Source organism: Oncorhynchus tshawytscha, linkage group LG21 (assembly GCF_018296145.1).
Source record: "Oncorhynchus tshawytscha isolate Ot180627B linkage group LG21, Otsh_v2.0, whole genome shotgun sequence".
Classification (NCBI taxonomy): Eukaryota; Metazoa; Chordata; class Actinopteri; order Salmoniformes; family Salmonidae; genus Oncorhynchus; species Oncorhynchus tshawytscha.
Window position 1 is genome coordinate 37767787 of NC_056449.1, and position 16948 is coordinate 37784734.

Sequence of the window (16948 nt, forward strand, 5' to 3'; positions counted from 1 at the left end):
TGTGATGTTGGATGTTATGATGTGATGTTGGATGTTATGTTGTGATGTTGGATGATAGACGTGATGTTGGATGTTATGTTGTGATGTTGGATGTTATGATGTGATGTTATGATGTGATGTTGGATGATAGATGTGATGTTGGATGATAGATGTGATGTTAGATGTTATGATGTGATGTTGGATGTTAAGATGTGATGTTATGATGTGATGTTGGATGTTATGATGTGATGTTGGGTGTTATGATGTGATGTTAGATGTTTTGATGTGATGTTGGATGTTATGATGTGATGTTGGATGATAGACTTGATGTTGGATGTTATGATGTGATGTTGAATGATATGATGTGATGTTGGATGTTATGATGTGATGTTGGATGATAGGCTTGATGTTGGATGTTATGATGTGATGTTGGATGTTATGATGTGATGTTGGATGTTATGATGTGATGTTGGATGATAGACGTGATGTTGGATGTTATGATGTGATGTTGGATGTTATGATGTGATGTTGGATGTTATGATGTGATGTTGGATGACAGACGTGATGTTGGATGTTATGATGTGATGTTGGATGTTATGATGTGATGTTGGATGATAGATGTGATGTTGGATGTTATGATGTGATGTTGGATGTTATGATGTGATTTTCCTGTACCTTCCCATAGCTAGACTTGTACGCCTGTACAATCTCCTGTCTCTGAGCATTGCTTCTGCCAGTGACCAAATCCAAGATGGCCTCCTTGTCACTGCCTGTAGAGAACAGAGGAAGATCATCAGTAACATCATCAGCAATATTTGACCTTTGAACTTTCTAAGTCAGGGCTGCCCAAACCCTGTTCCTGGAAAGCTACACCATTGATGGATTCTATTCTGTTTCTATGAGCTACCCTCCTGTACATTTTTGGTCCAGCCCCAGTTGTAACTAATCTGATGCTTATCAACCAGCTAATTGTTAGAATCAGGTGTGCTATATTAGGGTTAGTGTGAAAACCTACAGGAGGGTAGCTCTCTAGGAACAGGGTTGGAGTTCAAACCTACAGAAGGGTATCTCTCCAGGAACAGGGTTGGAGTGAAAACCTACAGGATGGTAGCTCTCTATGAACAGGGTTGGAGTTAAAACCTACAGGAGGGTATCTCTCCAGGAACAGGGTTTGAGTTAAAACCTACAGGATGGTGTCTCTCCAGGAACAGGGTTTGAGTTAAAACCTACAGGATGGTGTCTCTCCAGGAACAGGGTTTGAGTTAAAACCTACAGGATGGTAGCTCTCCAGGAACAGGGTTGGACAGCCCTGTTCTAAGCAGTTGTGAATACTGGTGTTGGAGTTGTGTATCTCTAGCCTGGTAATAAACTAGACAAAACTGACTTAAACTGAAACAAAGGTGTACAGTGTTCTGTTTGGTTTTTACCAGGCTAGTGTCCCCCTGCCCTACAGTGGACACGAAGTGTAGCTACATTGTTACTCACCAATGCCTTTCATGGCATTGTAGAGAGTCTCAGCATCTGCGCTGGCATCAAAGTCTGGAGCATCAGTTACGGTGCCTCGGAACCCCTGTAAGAACATTCATTACCTTTTACCAACCTCATTTACGACAATGGCCCGGGGCACAGTTTCAGAGGAGGCTTAGGGTTTTATCAACTTTGTCGGGTCAGTTGTTAAAGAACATATTCTTATTCACAACAATGGCCCGGGGCACAGTTTCAGAGGAGGCTCAGAGGAGGCTCAGAGGAGGCTCAGAGGAGGCTCAGAGGAGGCTCAGGGTTTTATCAACTTTGTCGGGTCAGTTGTTAAAGAACATATTCTTATTCACGACAATGGCCCGGGGCACAGTTTCAGAGGAGGCTCAGAGGAGGCTTAGGGTTTTATCAACTTTGTCGGGTCAGTTGTTAAAGAACATATTCTTATTCACGACAATGGCCCAGGGCACAGTTTCAGAGGAGGCTCAGGGTTTTATCAACTTTGTCGGGTCAGTTGTTAAAGAACATATTCTTATTCACAACAATGGCCCGGGGCACAGTTTCAGAGGAGGCTTAGGGTTTTATCAACTTTGTCGGGTCAGTTGTTAAAGAACATATTCTTATTCACGACAATGGCCCGGGGCACAGTTTCAGAGGAGGCTCAGGGTTTTATCAACTTTGTCGGGTCAGTTGTTAAAGAACATATTCTTATTCACAACAATGGCCCGGGGCACAGTTTCAGAGGAGGCTCAGAGGAGGCTCAGAGGAGGCTCAGAGTAGGCTCAGAGGAGGCTCGGAGGCTCAGGGTTTTATCAACTTTGTCGGGTCAGTTGTTAAAGAACATATTCTTATTCACAACAATGGCCCAGGGCACAGTTTCAGAGGAGGCTCAGAGGAGGCTTAGGGTTTTATCAACTTTGTCGGGTCAGTTGTTAAAGAACATATTCTTATTCACGACAATGGCCCGGGGCACAGTTTCAGAGGAGGCTCAGGGTTTTATCAACTTTGTCGGGTCAGTTGTTAAAGAACATATTCTTATTCACGACAATGGCCCGGGGCACAGTTTCAGAGGAGGCTCAGGGTTTTATCAACTTTGTCGGGTCAGTTGTTAAAGAACATATTCTTATTCACAACAATGGCCCGGGGCACAGTTTCAGAGGAGGCTCAGAGGAGGCTCAGAGGAGGCTATCAACTTTGTTTGTCAGTTGTTAAAGAACATATTCTTATTCACAACAATGGCCCAGGGCACAGTTTCAGAGGAGGCTCAGAGGAGGCTTAGGGTTTTATCAACTTTGTCGGGTCAGTTGTTAAAGAACATATTCTTATTCACGACAATGGCCCGGGGCACAGTTTCAGAGGAGGCTCAGGGTTTTATCAACTTTGTCGGGTCAGTTGTTAAAGAACATATTCTTATTCACAACAATCAGTTTCATAGGAGGGGGAAAAAGGGTTGATTGAGCCAACTGGATGCTGGGTATGACTAGTTGGGCACAGAAGAATGAACGAGGGGCCAGGAATTACTCTGGGCCTATCCCAAGGTTAATTAAAGTCACAGGGGAGTGGGGGGCCGTGTAAGGGGCCATGGGTGTGTGTGTGTGGGCTGTGTAGGAGAATGTTACGGCCTTTGAGGTGCTGTGTGGGTGCGCAGGGGGCAGGAAGGACTGTGTGGGTGTACAGGGGGCAGGAAGTGGCTGTGTGGGTGTGCAGGGGGCAGGAAGGAATGTGTGGGTGTGCAGGGGGCAGGAAGTGGCTGTGTGGGTGTGCAGGGGGCAGGAAGTGGCTGTGTGGGTGTGCAGGGGGCAGGAAGGACTGTGTGGGTGTGCAGGGGGCAGGAAGGACTGTGTGGGTGTACAGGGGGCAGGAAGTGGCGGTGTGGGTGTGCAGGGGGCAGGAAGGAATGTGTGGGTGTACAGGGGGCAGGAAGGAATGTGTGGGTGTGCAGGGGGCAGGAAGTGGCTGTGTGGGTGTGCAGGGGGAAGGAAGTGGCTGTGTGGGTGTACATGGGGCAGGAAGTGGCTGTGTGGGTGTACAGGGGGCAGGAAGTGGCTGTGTGGGTGTACAGGGTGCAGGAAGAAATGTGTGGGTGTACATGGGGCAGGAAGGGGCTGTGGCTGCAGTGCCCTGAGCAGAGGGCTGACAGGCAGACAGACAGCTGACACCGGTCTGTCCCCCTGCCTACAGCTGACACCAGTCTGTCCCCCTGCCTACAGCTGACACCGGTCTGTCCCCCTGCCTACAGCTGCACCCTCCAGAACAGCAGTGTGTGTAGGAGGGAGGAACAGGGAGTCAGGTTACACACACACACACAGACCTGCTCACTCTGCAGGGGTCTGACACGGCTTCTGAGAAGCCGACCTCCAATCAACACAGAAACAATAAAACACAATGCAGCCGCCAGGGCTGCAGTTCAATCAAACATGTAGTGTGGAAAATACCCGTGTTCATTTATTTCTTTATCCTGTATCTGAGAAACATATCCGTTCAGCTGCTGTTTCTGTGGAGATTCTTTCGGCTGCATTGAGGCACACAGCCAATGTTTCCTACCCAGAAATCCAGCCAGCCAGACAGCCAAGGAGGCCACTGCACATGCTCAAGATGTGGCCTTACTACAGCTCTACCATAGAGACTATCACTCCCCAAGACAGCCGGGAGGTCCCACCCATATAGCAACAGGACCAAAACAATGGGCCCATAGCAACGGTCCTTTCAGCAAACAGACTGTTCAGGCAGCAAATAACTAGTAGAACATAGATAATCACATTATCTTCAGATGATACAAGTGACTTACCAGAGCTATTTGTTTTGGTTGATAAAGCTTACACTACAGTAGTGCTTGGCTGCTCGTTACTTTCATCCAGATACTGCACTATCCTTGGCACCAGTCTGTCTGTGCTATGGCCAACTTGTGGTTGTCTTGCCATGGTCATGCAGCTAGGGTGGTGGAGGGCAGAGGTCATGTACAGTGGTAAGAATCAAACCCACTACTCTGGTGTAGCTGGTACCATGCTCAAACCCTCAGATCCAGCAGAACCAAAAAGGACATGGTTTTGATATTAGATAGTCTAGCAGGGCCATCCTTAGACATGGTTTTGATATTAGATAGTCTAGCAGGGCCATCCTTAGACATGGTTTTGATATTAGATAGTCTAGCAGGGCCATCCTTAGACATGGTTTTGATATTAGATAGTCTAGCAGGGCCATCCTTAGACATGGTTTTGTTATTAGATAGTCTAGCAGGGCCATCCTTAGACATGGTTTTGATACTAGATAGTCTAGCAGGGCCATCCTTAGACATGGTTTTGTTATTAGATAGTCTAGCAGGGCCATCCTTAGACATGGTTTTGATACTAGATAGTCTAGCAGGGCCATCCTTGCAAATCTCCTCTTGTTGACTGGACTTATGTGAGCAGAACCTGGGATTCCGAGGCTAGGTATAATAAGATAGAGAAGTAGTGCTGTCATATGCCTTCTGGAGCTCTCTCTGTGTGTCTGTCAATATCATGTCTAGGTTGCCAGAGGGAAGAGTGACACATTATACTAGCCTGCTGCCATTACAATAAACAGACGCTCCAGGGCTGATGACTGCTGCTAGCGAATGAATGATTCTCATCTGACACCTCCTTTGTCTTTGCATCATTATCATCCGGTCATTATGGAATAGGATACGTTTATCCTTATAGCTATACTGTAGCTACACAGAGCACTGAGAGAATGGCAGACACAGGATTATGATATTGACTTACCATTCCCATATTTGGTCTTTTAAGGATATGCAGGAAACAATCGACCTGCAAGACAAGATATGTGAAGCAGAAATGAGAACAGAGAAACGTGTTAACATGCTGTTTAAGATGGTATCAATATCAACCAATCAAATGTATTTATAGAGCCCTTTATACAACCGGCAGAGGTCACAAAGTCCTTGAGACAACCGATATACAGAAACTGAGCGCAAGCAATGCAATGCAAGCACAGTGGCCATGAAAAACTCCTTAGAGAGAGGAGGAACCCGGCTCCTAGGCACAGCCAGTCCTCTTCTTTTTTAGTTTACCTTTTATTGAACTAAGCAAGTCAGTTAAGAACAAATTCTTATTTTCAATGATGGCCTAGGAACAGTGGGTTAACTGCCTTGTTCAGGGGCAAAACGACAGATTTGTACCTCGTCAGCTCAGGGGTCTGAACTTGTAACCTTCCAGTTACTAGTCCAACACTCTAACCACTAGTCTACCCTGCCGCCCCTTCTGGCTGTGCCATCTTATCGATCCTAATTGTCAATGTGAATATGATATGATTGTGAACAGCATGTGTGGCTGGATGAACAAAGAGATGCTATTGGACCATAGGCTAATGAAAATATACTTGATATGTCATTGAAGTGTTGTGGTCAGGTTTCTGCTCTTTCAGCACAACACCATCCACAGAACCTGCACCAGAGAAGACTGCATTGGAAAGTCAAAATACTGTTTCATAATAAATGTCACTAGTGGGCTTGCTACAGATTCCTATAGGATTATGCAGGGAGAAGACATGAGGGGGACCAAGGAGGCCATTTTGAATTGGATTACTTGTAGGGTTGTTGGCTTATGGCCTAGTGGTTAAAGCATAGCCACGTTTTCCAAAGGAAACATGTAGGCTGCTCTTCCCCTGCGGTTCAGTAAGGCTACAGGGTTCCCTTTCAGAGTGGTACCGTAGGCCTTAGCATCTGGTGAGGTAGAGAAAAGGACATTTAATAAAGAAACATCTACTTTTACAAAGGTAGGGTTAGGTCAAACTTGTTATTGCATTCTTGTTGGAACTGTTTTGTATCATCTCAACTTAGAACTAAAACCCACATGGTCTATGCGGATGGATTCTACAGTAGATGGAAAAAAAACTAGTTTGGCTTCTAAATTTGTGTATAAGTAAAGGGAATTCTGTCGGACTTTCCAAATGAAATGTAAGTCATTTAGATTCTCAGTAAGAATATATATCACAGGAGAAACACTTAGTGAGGACAAGCTGTCCTCTGGCATAAGCACACAGTATTGCAGTCAATTGTAGAATTTCAGACAGTTTCTCCATTAGTGAGAATATGTTTAAAATAAGCCCACGGCAGTGTTTAGTCTGCTAAAATATCCATCAAGCACGGTTCGATCCAAACATCTGCTATATCCACAGATCATGTCCACGACCACACCCCATCTCTCAGTCTCCCACCCCAAAATTATACAACTTTTTATTCATAAAGCATAACTTTTTTGTTTGTTTGAATTCTGTTTAAAACACATCATTTAGAATTATACTGTTTACACAATGGACATCAATGATAAACATGACTCATGTCTATGCTCAAATCCATTACCTTTACATTTACAACATCCTTTTCTCTATGTTGTTCTTAACACTTAGATTCTTGGTTTGTAAAAATGGAACTGTCTGTCTGTCTGTCTGTCTATTATTCTCATATCATGGACTTGGGCTGGGCTAATAATACCCTGAACAAACCGTTATAGCTCCGTTATTGTCTTCACATGACTTGCGCCAAAATTATCTTAGTCTATATTGTTGAGCATTTGACACTATAGAAAATTCACTACAAAGCAAAACCCAAACTCACCTCTTTTACCGAACTAATATGATCCAAATCAACCCCGCTGCAGTCCTGACCTCCTCTATCCTGTTTTTATCGGTTGCGTTTAGCCCGGTGTTGAAACGGCCAGCTGTCTAATTCCCTGTCCTCGAGCTCACGTAATAACTGCGGTGCTCACGGGCGGTGCGTCAAAAGAGTTCCCCCTTTCTAACAGGGAGCCCGTTCACGCTAGATAAAAACGGTGTTATGATAAATAAATAAATATGTAAACAACCTATTCACACGTGCTGTGTGGTTTTCTGTACGCTTCGTATACACACTAAGCACAGACCGTCTTTAGACGTCTTTTTTTGGTCTTGTCAATTCAGAGAAGGGTAGAATTGCAGCCTGAAAATCGGGGCGTTCCTGCATGTGGGCAGTGATTGGGAGTCCCATAGGGAGGTGCACAATTGGCCCAGCGTCGTCTGGGTTAGGGGAGGGTTTGGCCAGGGTAGGCCTTCATTGTAAATAAGAATTTGTTCTTAAACTGACTTACCTAGTTAAATAAAGTTTTTAAAAAAAAGAAGGTAAAACCCACCGAAGAAGGGGCAGGGGTGACAACGATAGCTAGCTAGCCGTATACCAGGAGAGAGTGTCCCCGCCTGTGAGCACTGTTTTCCAGCAGGCACACAGCACAGTACACAGCAGGAGAGACACCGTGTACTATGTTAGCTAGCGCACAGTGTCCCTAAATAGCAAGCTAGCTAGTTAGCTAACACACAGTGTCTGCTGTGCTAGCGGGAGGCAGAAGTGACCGGTAGACAGTGTTCTTCGCCCCGCCTGTCGGGCACTGTTTTCACAAAGTTCTGTTACTGATGGTGAGGCCCGGTGTTCGTCAGGCGAGAGCGAAGGACACTGTCTACCGGTGTCAGGAACCAATGGGGTGCTTGAGTGGGGGCGTTCATGCAGGAACCAATGGGATGCTCGAGTGGGGGTGTTCCTGCAGATGCAGGAACTCACTGATTTCTGGGCTGCAGTCACTATTGTCTGGTCATTTTTTGGAGGTCTTTTTTTGGTCCGGCCTTCATCTCAACGTCAATGGCCTTAATTTGGCCCAAACATAGACGTGTATGTTTGGTTCATATATGGTCCAGTCCGGACCGCATCCACAGGCGTTCGGTCTGTACCGGCCTATATTTGGCCCAAGTATTGATGTCTATAATTGGTTCAAATTTGTTTTGGTACTGTACTGTATTCAACTGAATTAAACTGTACTGTACTCTACTGAATTAAACTGTACTCTACTGAATTAAACTGTACTTTACTGTACTCTACTGAATTAAACTGTACTGTACTGTACTGAATTAAACTGAACTGTACTGTACTCTACTGAATTAAACTGTACTGTACTGTACTCTACTGAATTAAACTATACTGTACTCTACTGAATTAAACTGTACTGTACTCTACTGAATTAAACTGTACTGTACTCTACTAAATTAAACTGTACTTTACTCTACTGAATTAAACTGTACTGTACTCTACTGAATTAAACTGTACTGTACTCTACTGAATTAAACTGTACTTTACTATACTCTACTGAATTAAACTGTACTGTACTGTACTCTACTGAATTAAACTCTGTTATTTACCGGACTGTACTATACTCTACTGCACTGAACTACACCATACTGTACTGTGCTGTTCAAACTTGTAAAACATAACCTAGACGTTCATGATTCATTCAGATTTTTTCTGGTCCGGACAACCAAATGTGTACTTGTTTGGGCACGGAGCTCATTAGAATAACACCCAGCATGCTTTGCAAGCGTTTGGTTTTACATTTACATTTGGGTCATTCAGCAGACAATCTTATCCAGAGCGACTTACAGACAGTGCGTTCGAGTAAGGTAGATAAACGACAACATATCACAGTTATAGCAAAGAAAAAATAGGAATGTAACTGTTTTACCGAGAATGTTACTGGAGTTGAAGTGGTCTAGTGGTATATTTTGTGATTCAAATCAAAACAAATCAAATGTATTTGTCACATACACATGGTTAGCAGATGTTAATGCGAGTGTAGCGAAATGCTTGTGCTTCTAGTTCCGACAATGCAGTAATAACCAATGAGTAATCTAACCTAACAATTCCAAAACTACTACCTTATACACACAAGTGTAAAGGGATAAAGAATATGTACATAAAGATATGTGAATGAGTGATGGTACAGAACGGCATAGGCAAGATGCAGTGGATGGTATGGAGTACAGTATATACATATGAGATGAGTATGTAAACAAAGTGGCATAGTTTAAAGTGGCTAGTGATACATGTATTACATAAAGATGCAGTAGATGATATAGAGTACAGTATATACTACTTTGTACATTATTGTCTCCAGATTTAAAGCTTGGGAAAAAGATAACATACGTGCATTTGAGAGACGGGAGCAATGATACATATTATATGACAGAACCCTGCAGTTGACTCCTCTTTGCTATTTTAAAAAGGATTCAACAAAATGATCATTGTGATATAATGCTTCCTTCAATGAGAATGTACTGTTTGTGCAGTTGAAATTTGGCCATAGAATACATAACCATTGTCTGTAAATGACATCTTTTCAACTTTTATTCATAAACCTTAAAATGAAGCTGAACTTCAGCTATGTTTACTATGTTACGTCTACCTCTGAGTCCAGGTTGCATGCAGAGGAGCCACCACCACCAGAGTGAATACTCCCCTTTTTTATGTTACAATCATGTTACATATGAGAGGAGCCAGTATTGAAACAATGATGTATATGTACAATGTACAACCTTATCAGATGTAGTATTCCACTGTTATAACAGTTTGAACCTTAGTGAGAGAGAGAGAGAGAGAGAGAGAGAGAGAGACTGGTGTGTGTGAGATGTGAGGCCTGCCGGTTTGTGACTATGACGGAGCAGAGCATGCCTTGTGAACGATTGTGACTGGGCTATTTCTGTCTCTGCTGGCCATAGAGAGAGCCATTCCGGTAAGACGGTGCGGAATGCAAGGCTAGATTGGAGAGAGGGGGATATAGAGTGAGAGAGAAGGAGGTGGGAGGAGAGATAGAGAACGAGGGGGAGAAAGAGTGAGAGAGAGCGATAGAGAAAGAGAGGGGGAGAGAGAGAGCGAGTGAGAGAGAGGGGGGAGAACAAGAGAGAGGGGGGCAGAGCAAGAGGAACAAGAGGGGGCAAGGGGACACAGAGATCAGAACTTGGGGAACAAGAGAGAGGGAGAGAGCATGAGAGAGAGACACAGAGAGAGAGAGAGAGAGAGAGAGAGAGAGAGAGAGAGAGAGAAAAAAAGGGGAAGAGTGTGAGAGAGAACCAGAGAGGGGAAGGGGCAGAGAGATCAGAACTTGGGGGAACAAGAGAGAGGGGAGCACGAGAGAGAGAGAGAGAGAGAGGGGGGGGTAGAGGGGGAGGGCCAGAGAGATCAGAATTTGGGGTAACGAGAGAGAGGGGAGCACGAGAGATAGAGAGGCAGAGAGAGAGAGAGAGAGGGGGAGGGCCAGAGAATTCAGAGTGTGAGTAATCTTTGTTAACCCCAAAGTAAAATCTTGTGTAATTTGGTCAGCCGTATGTTCGTTCTCTGTTAGAAAGTGAGAGTTCCAGCAAAAAATCTCTGAAACTCTCAGCCAAAGCATCCCCCCCCTCCCTTCCGATCAATTTTTATTCACGAGTGCTGCGTTCACGTGCTTTTGGAGTTATTGGAAGCTCCTAGTTTTCAGTGGGAAATTCCACTTGGATGACCCTCCAAGTCGGAATCACAAGTGGGAAACTCTGAAAAAATTGAATTACCCGAGTTACAGACTTTTTACCTTTTCATTTTTACCTTTCTAACCAAAAGATGACAACAAATTCAGTTTTGACAATTACAAAATGATCAATATGGAGAATGTAGCTACTTTGACCTTATGTCAATGTTACGCAAGCTAGCTAAAATCTTTTTGGTTGAGCAATTGTTTCCGACTTCAAAGGCACATAAACACAATCATGTCAACTTCCCACCTCGTAGTTTCCCATTTCCCACGAGCACATGAAGCCACCATAAGCACCGTCTTTGCCCAATCATCATACAACCAAATAACCAGTGATGAAAACCCCCACACAATTTGCTAATGTTGCTCGTTATGCAGTCCCCCCAGGATTTCGCTGGGATTATTTGTGATATTTTCTGGGCAAAAATGGTTGATTTTTCTGGGAAAATTTGGACCTTTTGCATGACAATATGTTATGATTTTGTCCAATTTGTTGCGAAAATGTGCTGAAGAGGGAAAAAGTTTGTTGACGTGACATTATGCAGTAAATGTGTGATGATTGGTTGGAATTGCGAGCTCTCGTTTTTTTACTGCGGTGATGGGTCGGTTTCATGCAATCATATTGCAACGATTTTACTGTCACATGCAGAAATAGTGTGGTGATAGGTCAAATTTAAGAAGCCCTCTCATAATATTTAGCAATCGTGGAATCCTTGAAGGACTGGTTGTCCTTCCCATTCAGTCCCAGCAGAGTCTTCATCTACACGCATAATCTGTCCATGGGTGTAAAGGGAATGAGAAAGTGAGAGGGAGAGTAAGAAAGAAATAGAGACAACCCTCATAGCTGGATCATGACTGTACTTAAATCACTGCCAGAAATACTTACCACTACTTCTCCCCTGTTACTCAGAGCTTCCCAGAAGTCACCTGGCTTTCCTGCTCATGCACCTTACAGCACAAACAGAGTAGACCGTTTTTGGAGATTAAAATGTTCCCAATCCCCGGCAAAGTATGATGGCATTTTGAGTCTTTTTTAGAAGATGGGTTCATCTGCCACGGTATGCTGTCTTTGATACCTTTCAATAACATCCCAGGGAAAGATAAGTGTGTTTTTCCCCCTAGATTACTGTCCTACTGCCATAGTTTTACAACAAAATGGAGCTGTCTACAATAACGAGTGCGCTGAGTCGTGAAGCAAGTTCAGGGAGTGAATGCAACATGTAAAGTGTTGGTCCCATGTTTCATGAGCTGAAATAAAAGATCCCAGAAAGTGTCCATATGCACAAATGTGTTTACATTTAGTGAATGTTAGTGAGCATTTTTCCTTCGGCAAGATAATCCATCCACCTGACAGGTGTGACATATCAAGAAGCAGATTAAACAGCATGACCATTACACAGGTGCACCTTGTGTTGGGGACAATAGAAGGCCACCCTAAAATGTGCAGTTTTGTCACACAACACAATTCCACAAATGTCTCAAGTTTTTAGGGAGAGTGCAATTGGCATGCTGACTGCAGGAATGTCCACCAGAACTGTTGACAAAGAATTGAATGTTCATTTCTCTACCATAAGCCCCCTCCAATGTCATTTTAGAGAATTTGGCATTATTTCCAACTTGCCTCACAACTACAGACCACGTGTAACTACTCCACCCAGGAACTCCACATCCGGCTTCTTTACCTGCGGGATCATCTGAGACCAGCCACCCGGACAGCTGATGAAACTGAGGAGTATCTCTGTCTGTAATAAAGCCCTGTACTAAAATCATTCTATTTGGCAGAGCCTGGCTCCCAAGTTTGTGGGCCTATGCCGTCCCAGGCCCACTCATGGCTGCACCCCTGCCCACTCATGAAATCCATAGATTACGGCCTAATAAATGTATTTCAGTTGACTGATTTCCAAATATGAACTGTAGCTCGGTAAAATCGTTGAAATTGTTGCATGTTGCGTTTATATTTATTTATATTTTTGTTCAGTATCTCTGACATTGCTCGTTCAGATATTGCTCGTTCTGATATTTCTTAATTTCCTAAGGGCACTTATGCACTACATAGGGAATTTTTTAATTTTTAAATTTATTTTACCTTTATTTAAGGTAAAATAAAAAATAAATTAAAAAATTCCCTATGTAGTGCATAAGTGCCCTTAGGGCTCTGGTCAAAAGTAGTGCCCTACATAGGGAATAGGGTGCCATTTTGGATGCAATCTGTGTGTAATAATGAGGACATTATGGGCCAGATGTAGCAGACAAGTCTAAGGCTACTTAAATCAATCTAGTGAGTAGGAGGGTCACACAACCAGGCCTTGTATATATGGCTGTAAAAAAACACTTTGCCCTCATCAGAGTAAACACAGACAGCGGATATATTTGTCCGTCCACTCAACAACAACAACAACAAAACAACAACAAATGAACAACAAATGAACAGCAGTGAACTGGGTTCTGAGAGAGAATAAACTAGAAATAGTAATTTGGGATGTTTATATATATATATATATTTATTTATTTACTGGGGTGGCAGGTAGCCTAGTGGTTAGAGTGTAGAGGCGGCAGGGTAGCCTAGTGGTTAGAGTGTAGAGGCGGCAGGGTAGCCTAGTGGTTAGAGTGTAGAGGCGGCAGGTAGCCTAGTGGTTAGAGTGTAGAGGCGGCAGGGTAGCCTAGTGGTTAGAGTGTAGAGGCGGCAGGGTAGCCTAGTGGTTAGAGTGTAGAGGCGGCAGGTAGCCTAGTGGTTAGAGTGTAGGGGCGGCAGGTAGCCTAGTGGTTAGAGTGTAGAGGCGGCAGGTAGCCTAGTGGTTAGAGTGTAGAGGCGGCAGGTAGCCTAGTGGTTAGTGTGTAGAGGCAGCAGGTAGCCTAGTGGTTAGAGTGTAGGGGCGGCAGGGTAGCCTAGTGGTTAGAGTGTAGAGGCGGCAGGGTAGCCTAGTGGTTAGAGTGTAGAGGCGGCAGGGTAGCCTAGTGGTTAGAGCGTTGGGCCAGTAACCTGAAAGGTTGCTAGACCGAATCCCCGAGCTGACAAGGTAAAAATGTGTCGTTCTGCCCCTGAACAAGGCAGTTAACCCACTGTTCTTAGGCCACCATTGTCAATAAGAATTAGTTCTTAACTGACTTGCCTTGTTAAATAAAAACATATGCAATTTTCCTGCCTGAATGCATATTTGTGTGTTCAATCTGTCAAACCCACTGTCTTTGCACACAGGGAAGTGACTTGATTCTAACCTGGTTAAGTCTCAAATAAAATAATAATAAAAAAATGGTCACATACACATGTTTAGCAGATGTTAATGCAAGTGTAGCGAAATGCTTGTGTTTCTAGTTCAGACCATGCAGCAATATCTAACAAGTAATCTAATAATTTATTACATTTATTACATCCACATGTTAATTATAAAAGTGGGTAGAGATTGAGTCTGTATGTTGGCAGCAGCCACTCAATGTTATTGATGGTTGTTTAACAGTCTGATGGCCTTGAGATAGAAGCTGTTTTTTAGTCTCTCGGTCCCAGCTTTGATGCACCTGTACTGACCTCGCCTTCTGGATGACAGCGGGGTGAACAGGCAGTGGCCCGGGTGGTTGTTGACTCAGGTTAGGTCTCAGGTCACTCAAGTCACTTGACTTAGGTCAAAAGTAGTGCACTAAATAGGGAATAGGGTGCCATTTGGGACACAGACTCACCATGCATGTGGACTTTACTGAGGTTCAGTGTGATTCTGCCTCCTCGTTATCTCTCTCTGCTTATAAACCTTCCTCACGAACCATGACTGTTCTATTTCACAGCAGCAGCTGTGTGTGTGTGTGTGTGTGTGTGTGTGTGTGTGTGTGTGTGTGTGTGTGTGTGTGTGTGTGTGTGTGTGTGTGTGTGTGTGTGTGTGTGTGTGTGGGTGTGTGCATGTGAGAGTATGACTGTCCTGTTTCACAGCAGCAGCGTGTGTGTGTGTGTGTGTGTGTGTGTGTGTGAGTGTGAGAGGTGCATGAGAGAGTAGAGTCCTGTTTCACAGCAGACATAGATAGTGTGTGTGTGTGAGAGAGAGAGAGAGAGACAGAGACATAGATAGTGAGAGAGAGAGAGAGAGAGAGAGAGAGAGAGAGAGAGAGAGAGAGAGAGAGAGAGAGAGAGAGAGAGAGAGAGAGAGAGAGAGACAGAGAGAGAGAGAGAGAGAGAGAGACAGAGAGAGAGAGAGAGACAGAGAGAGAGAGAGAGAGAGAGAGAGAGAGAGAGAGAGAGAGAGAGAGAGACAGAGAGAGACAGAGAGAGAGAGAGAGAGAGAGAGAGAGAGAGAGAGAGAGAGAGAGAGAGAGAGAGAGAGACAGAGAGAGAGACAGAGAGAGAGAGAGAGAGACAGAGAGAGAGAGAGAGAGAGAGAGACAGAGACAGAGAGAGAGAGAGACAGAGAGAGAGAGAGAGAGAGAGAGAGAGAGAGAGAAGTTATTTCAGATATAGACAGACAGACTTGCTTTGAGCAATGTTAACACAGACAGAGAAAGCCAGACAGAATTGAGAGAGAGAGAGAGAGAGAGACAGAGAGAGAGAGACAGAGAGACTGAGATAGTGTGAGTGACAGAGAGACAGAGAGACAGAGAGACAGAGATAGTGTGAGAGAGAGAGAGAGACAGAGAGACAGAGAGTTTAGAATTTTTAGTTTATTTCAGATATATTCAGATATATTATCTAGACTTGAATGTTAACACATGAATAAAGCCCTTGAATTGAATTGAGAGAGAGAGACAGAGAGAGAGAGAGAGAGACAGAGAGAGAGTGTGTGAGTGACAGAGAGACAGAGAGACAGAGAGACAGAGAGAGAGAGAGAGAGACAGAGAGAGAGAGTTTACTGTTAATTTTTATTGTTATTTCACTTTATATATTCACTTCATATATTATCTACCTCACTTGCTTTGGCAATGTTAACACATGTTTCCCATGCCAATAAAGCCCTTGAATTGAATTGAGAGAGAGAGAGAGAGAGACAGAGAGAGAGAGACAGAGAGACTGAGATAGTGTGTGAGTGACAGAGAGACAGAGAGACAGAGATAGTGTGAGAGAGAGAGAGACAGAGACAGAGAGTTTACTGTTAATTTTTATTGTTTATTTCACTTTATATATTCACTTTATATATTATCTACCTCACTTGCTTTGGCAATGTTAACACATGTTTCCCATGCCAATAAAGCCCTTGAATTGAATTGAGAGAGAGAGACAGAGAGAGGAGGAGCCAGGGGGTGGAGGCAGGGCAGGGGTGGGCCAGGGCAGGGCAGGGGGTGGGCCAGGGGGTGGAGCAGGGCAGGGGTTGGAGAGGCAGGGCAGGGGTGGGCAGGGCAGGGGGAGCCAGGGGTGGAGAGGCAGGGCAGGGGTGGGCCAGGGGGTGGAGAGGCAGGGCCGGGGGGGAGCAGGGCAGCCAGGGGTGGAGAGGCAGGGCCCAGGGGGTGGAGCCAGGGCCGGGTAGGGTGGAGAGGCAGGGCCGGGAGCCAGGGGGTGGAGAGGCAGGGCAGGGGTGGGCCAGGGGGTGGAGGGCAGGGCAGGGGTGGGCCAGGGGTGGAGCCAGCCAAGGGTGGAGGGGTGGAGGGCAGGGCAGGGGGTGGGCCAGGGGGTGGAGAGGCGGGCAGGGGTGGGCCAGGGGTGGAGAGGCAGGCAGGGGTGGGCCAGGGGGGTGGAGAGGCAGGGCAGGGGAAGCGACAGGGACTGGCCATGGGCATCTCTTTAGCCCAGTGAGAAGAATTATAATGATTTGGCTAATAAGGGGGGAAATGGGGTGTGTTAGAAATGCCCGGGCCAATTTCTGATCCCAGTCCGTTCCTAAGGGGAGGTGGACGCCAGGAGAGATTAGGGTTGGCTGAAGTCCCTTTATGGGAGACGAGAGGAGGCTCAGGGGGAAAGAAAATGAAACAACCCCACAGTCACAAAGAGTAAGTGTACAGCCCGAACCAAGGTTATGAACCATGAAAGCAGCTTTGTCCCGTTCTCTCTCTGTCTCTCTCTCTCTCTCTCTCTCTCTCTCTCTCTCTCTCTCTCTCTCTGTCTCTCTCTCTCTCTCTCATCTTAATTATCTAGCTAACAAGACCGATAGGGATAATTATGACTTCATCTCTCAGTTAATAGTGATTATTTTGACATTTTCTGTCAGGGTTGATAGTTAGAGCAGCCTGTCAGCTGTAGACAGAGA

General features: G+C 44.9%; 2 protein-coding genes across 2 annotated transcripts in view; both read right to left on the reverse strand.

Moving 5' to 3' along the window:
* LOC112247710 (annexin A6) overlaps window positions 1–7354 on the reverse strand; it is a 37591-nt gene extending 30237 nt beyond the window's left edge. The window contains exons 1-4 of the mRNA XM_042303468.1: window positions 7052–7354; window positions 5199–5243; window positions 1465–1549; window positions 655–749 (exon numbers count right to left, since the gene is read on the reverse strand). Of these exons, the coding sequence (XP_042159402.1) occupies window positions 655–749; window positions 1465–1549; window positions 5199–5207 (189 nt within the window). The 5' untranslated portion in view covers window positions 5208–5243; window positions 7052–7354. The remainder of the gene's footprint in view (window positions 1–654; window positions 750–1464; window positions 1550–5198; window positions 5244–7051) is intronic.
* LOC121840355 (basic proline-rich protein-like) lies at window positions 6051–16481 on the reverse strand. The gene is made up of 2 exons (XM_042303019.1): window positions 16031–16481; window positions 6051–6157 (listed from the first exon to the last, which is right to left on the reverse strand). The coding sequence occupies exons 1-2, from the start codon at window positions 16479–16481 to the stop codon at window positions 6051–6053; spliced, it is 558 nt and encodes a 185-aa protein (XP_042158953.1).
* Between the last annotated feature and the right edge of the window lie 467 nt (window positions 16482–16948).

Coding starts and splice junctions, on each gene's coding strand:
- LOC121840355 (XM_042303019.1), bottom strand. CDS start 16,481: ATGCCCATGGCCAGTCCCTGTCGCTTCCCCTGCCCTGCCTCTCCACCC. Junction 6,158..16,030: donor CCACCCCCTGCCCTGCCCTG/GCCCACCCCTGC, acceptor CTACCTCACCAG/ATGCTAAGGCCTACGGTACC.